We start from the raw sequence: 3,491 nt of genomic DNA, 5'->3' as shown, positions 1-3,491 counted from the left end.
TAAAGCCCTTCTTACATCAGCGGATGTCACAAAGTGTTGTACAGAAACCCAGCCTAAAACCCCAAACAGCAAGCAATGCAGGTGTAGAAATAACAAAAACAGAAACATCTGTTTTCAATATATTTCCTAAAATGGAATAATGTACCACTGACCATTGTTTCATCGACGAAGAACATTGTTTTATTAACTAAGATCTTCACATTTAATTTAGATATGTGTGCTATAGTTTTTATGTAGCCTAGGTTCCAGGTGTTGATATTTTCCCCTCTGAAATACCAAGATAATTACGTAATTTTTCCAGTAAAATAGGGTGTGGCGTGATGCACGTCCTTACGTGCGGGGAGGCGCTATAAAGGGTTGTTTTCTACTTTGCAAGCTAAACAATCTCCATTTTGTGAGAGCCTTTCAGCTGACTAAAACGTCGTCCCAGTGAAAAGGAAGATTCAAAGAACGAAAAACAAATTAAGCAGACCAGTCTATCGCTAACCAGTTATTATCCGAAAGGAAAGGAAATCTTATCGTATGTCCGCTATCCAGAACCTCCAAACTTTCGGTAAGACATTTCAACCATCTCGGCTAACGCGGGGTCGAAAAAGTGGGGGAAGGGCTGTTGCTAACTTTAGCTAGCATTTGTAAGCATTTTGACGGCGTTCCAACTAAAATATAACGTCTTGATTTTAATGTTCAGGAAACATCTGGTTATTTATGGAACATTTCCTCCCGATTGAAATAAGTTCTATTAATAGCTTTTTTTTCTCACAAATGTTGGCCAATATCCATCAGACTTCAACTAGGCCGAAGTTCACTTCCTTTTTTAGGCCCCAACGCGGATTTGTAGCCGGTATATCAAACTAGTCTATTGTGGATACATTGATCAATGTAAAATACCGATTTGGGAGTGTAACTCGTTCTTACTGTCGGTTATCTTTCTGGCACTACCTATCAGCAATGGACCGAGTATAAATGTAGGTTTTTGCCTTTGTCTGTAATACGACCCTGCCGGGAAGGCCTTTTGGAGTGAAGCGTAAACTATATTTTAATGGTAAATGGCCAGATCAAATGTAGCCCCGTTTAATTGTGGGCTTCTCCAACATTCATTACTTCCTTTCGAAATGTCTGCTTGTTTTCCCGGAATGATTGGCTATCTGGACTGGGTCATTTTTACTTTCTCCCATGTCACTAATCTCAATATTCCGAATAAATATAGGTCTGGGCAGATTAGCCGCCCACTCTTAGTGGGATTTTTTTCCCACTCTGTAATTCCATGTAATTTGCTGACAAGCACCAGTGCAGGGTTTTGCTTGGGCCTGAGCCTCGTGGCTAAAACGTTACGTCACCAGTTCATCGGCCTGGATCTTTTGTTAGCTAGGTCAAACAAACCACTGCCATTTTAGCTATCACTTTAGGTTGCTTCCTTGTATTTTTACTTGACAGGTGTTTGTTTTGAATTGTAGTGTGATTTGTTTTTAAATGGTGTTCTCCCCACAGACCCATTTGCTGATGCAACTAAGGGTAATGACAGGCTCCCATCTGGGACTGACGACTACATCCACATAAGAATCCAGCAGCGTAACGGCAGGAAGACTCTGACCACGGTCCAGGGCATAGCCATCGACTATGATAAGAAGAAGCTAGTCAAGGCCTTTAAGAAGGTATGTTATGGCAGGGAGTTTACACTAGCTGGTATACTAAGAAAGATCATGTTTTGTTCTAATGGCCATTTGACTAGTTCTGCTTTGTCAACAGAAATTTGCCTGCAATGGGACAGTGATTGAGCACCCAGAGTATGGGGAAGTGATTCAGCTGCAAGGTGACCAGCGCAAGAATATCTGCACGTTTCTGATTGAGGTAGGTTTGACTCTTGTCCCTGCTATAGCACATTGTGTATATAGTACACACAAGTGCGGAGTATATAAGTGGCCATCTGTCATGGCCCCTACAAATGGCTCTCATAGAAAAGCCCCTGTTTGTAAATGTTCTGTGACAGGAGTTCAAAGTTCCTTTGTGTGATGTCTCCCTCATCCCACTTCCAGATTGGCCTGGCGAAAGAGGAGCAGCTCAAGGTCCACGGATTCTAGAAGCTCTCAGCAGCCCCCTCTCCCCTGGTTGTGATACTTCCCTCCCCTGTGCTGCAATCACCGCATCCCCTTTAAGATAATGAATACCTCTGAATTGAGACTTTTTACTACCAGTTTAACTCCCCTCTCATACGGGAGCAGTCCAGTGCAAACATGGACAAACGGCTTGACAGATGTGGGACGAGTGGTGATTTCGTTTTTTTCCTTATAGTTTTTTTGTTTGCTGTGTGAAGAGCACAATTCCATGTAACTTTGTTTTGTACAAGTTTCAATAAAATGATCAACCGCCACCTCATGCGGAATCCTGTTGTGGTTGCGGGATTTGGGGGGTGATTAGAATGGATAAGGGTGGCTCAGTTTGGGAAGAAGCACTTAACTGCAGTTCCAATGTTTTGTGGGGCTGCATTCTTTCAGGTTACAGCAGAGTGTGGCTGAAGTTCTGACCATCTCAGCATATCTCCCATCTACAAGGTTGTGCTTCTTCCTTTAAAAAGTCAGCCATGTTAGGATTGATGCTGGGCTACCAACTGAAAATGGAGTGGGGCAGACTTGTTTATAAAATTCCACATTTTATTCAATAAATATTTGAAATTGACATCTTGTTTTCATGAGGTTCAATTATTTGCTCTTAATAGCTGGCTTTGCAATGGCACATTCCACTACATGCAAAATGAAGGGACCATACCAAGATTGCTATATGACAATGTCAATATTGAAGTGTTGCAAAAAGCCAACTGCTTATTGTACAGGATGTGTCGTCTTGTAGAGAATAGGACAGTACATGGGGAAGAGTATAGGGGGGAAGAGTGCCTTTGCATGCTAGTGCTGATGGCTGCTTTATTGACGGTTACTGCCCTTTGAATGCACTGTCTCTGGAGCAGAACTTCTGCGAAATGTAAAAGCAGTATGGGCTGGAAGTGAACTGCTACATGCCACAGGTTCAGCTAGTGTCTTCACCTAGGTCAGAATTATCTGGCTGTTCATGCAGGCTCAGGTCTTGACTCAACATGTGTGGGGGGGCCCATTTGTTACATGAATGTGGGTGCAGTTTGACATCCCAAAAAGCTGCATGTAAAACAGGATTGCCACATAGCATCACACTGATCAAAAGAGTGGCTCTCCACCCCTGCTCCTATTTCTTTTGTGGCAGTGGGAAATACTCTAGTGCTGCATAGAAATACCTTTTTTCTCTGGCTGTGCAGATGGCATCAAATGAACTGATAGTATCTAACAAGAGGTCTACCATCTACCCAATCTGTCCTTACCTCGCACCATATGGGTAATTCTTTTGAAAGTGTACCAACCCAGTTATTCTATTAGCACTGCTTTAAATCAACCATTTGTTTCCTGCATGTTTTCTCAGTACTTTGTCTTTTTTTACAATGGGAAGACCCATGGGAGACATTTTGGTCC

At 42.4% G+C, this 3,491-nt stretch overlaps 1 protein-coding gene across 1 annotated transcript; it reads left to right on the top strand.

Annotated features, from left to right (window-relative positions):
• The first annotated feature begins 359 nt into the window (after positions 1–359).
• Positions 360–2,673, top strand: LOC115171030 (eukaryotic translation initiation factor 1). The gene is made up of 4 exons (XM_029727483.1): positions 360–553; positions 1,489–1,652; positions 1,747–1,848; positions 2,034–2,673. The coding sequence occupies exons 1-4, from the start codon at positions 523–525 to the stop codon at positions 2,076–2,078; spliced, it is 342 nt and encodes a 113-aa protein (XP_029583343.1). The 5' UTR covers positions 360–522; the 3' UTR covers positions 2,079–2,673.
• Positions 2,674–3,491: the final 818 nt, after the last annotated feature.

The sequence above is a fragment of the Salmo trutta genome, chromosome 32 (genome assembly GCF_901001165.1).
Source record: "Salmo trutta chromosome 32, fSalTru1.1, whole genome shotgun sequence".
NCBI classification, from domain to species: domain Eukaryota; kingdom Metazoa; phylum Chordata; class Actinopteri; order Salmoniformes; family Salmonidae; genus Salmo; species Salmo trutta.
This window is presented reverse-complemented; position numbering and strand designations above follow the sequence as displayed.

Coding starts and splice junctions, on each gene's coding strand:
- LOC115171030 (XM_029727483.1), top strand. CDS start 523: ATGTCCGCTATCCAGAACCTCCAAACTTTCG. Junction 554..1,488: donor CCAGAACCTCCAAACTTTCG/GTAAGACATTTC, acceptor TTCTCCCCACAG/ACCCATTTGCTGATGCAACT. Junction 1,849..2,033: donor TCTGCACGTTTCTGATTGAG/GTAGGTTTGACT, acceptor TCCCACTTCCAG/ATTGGCCTGGCGAAAGAGGA.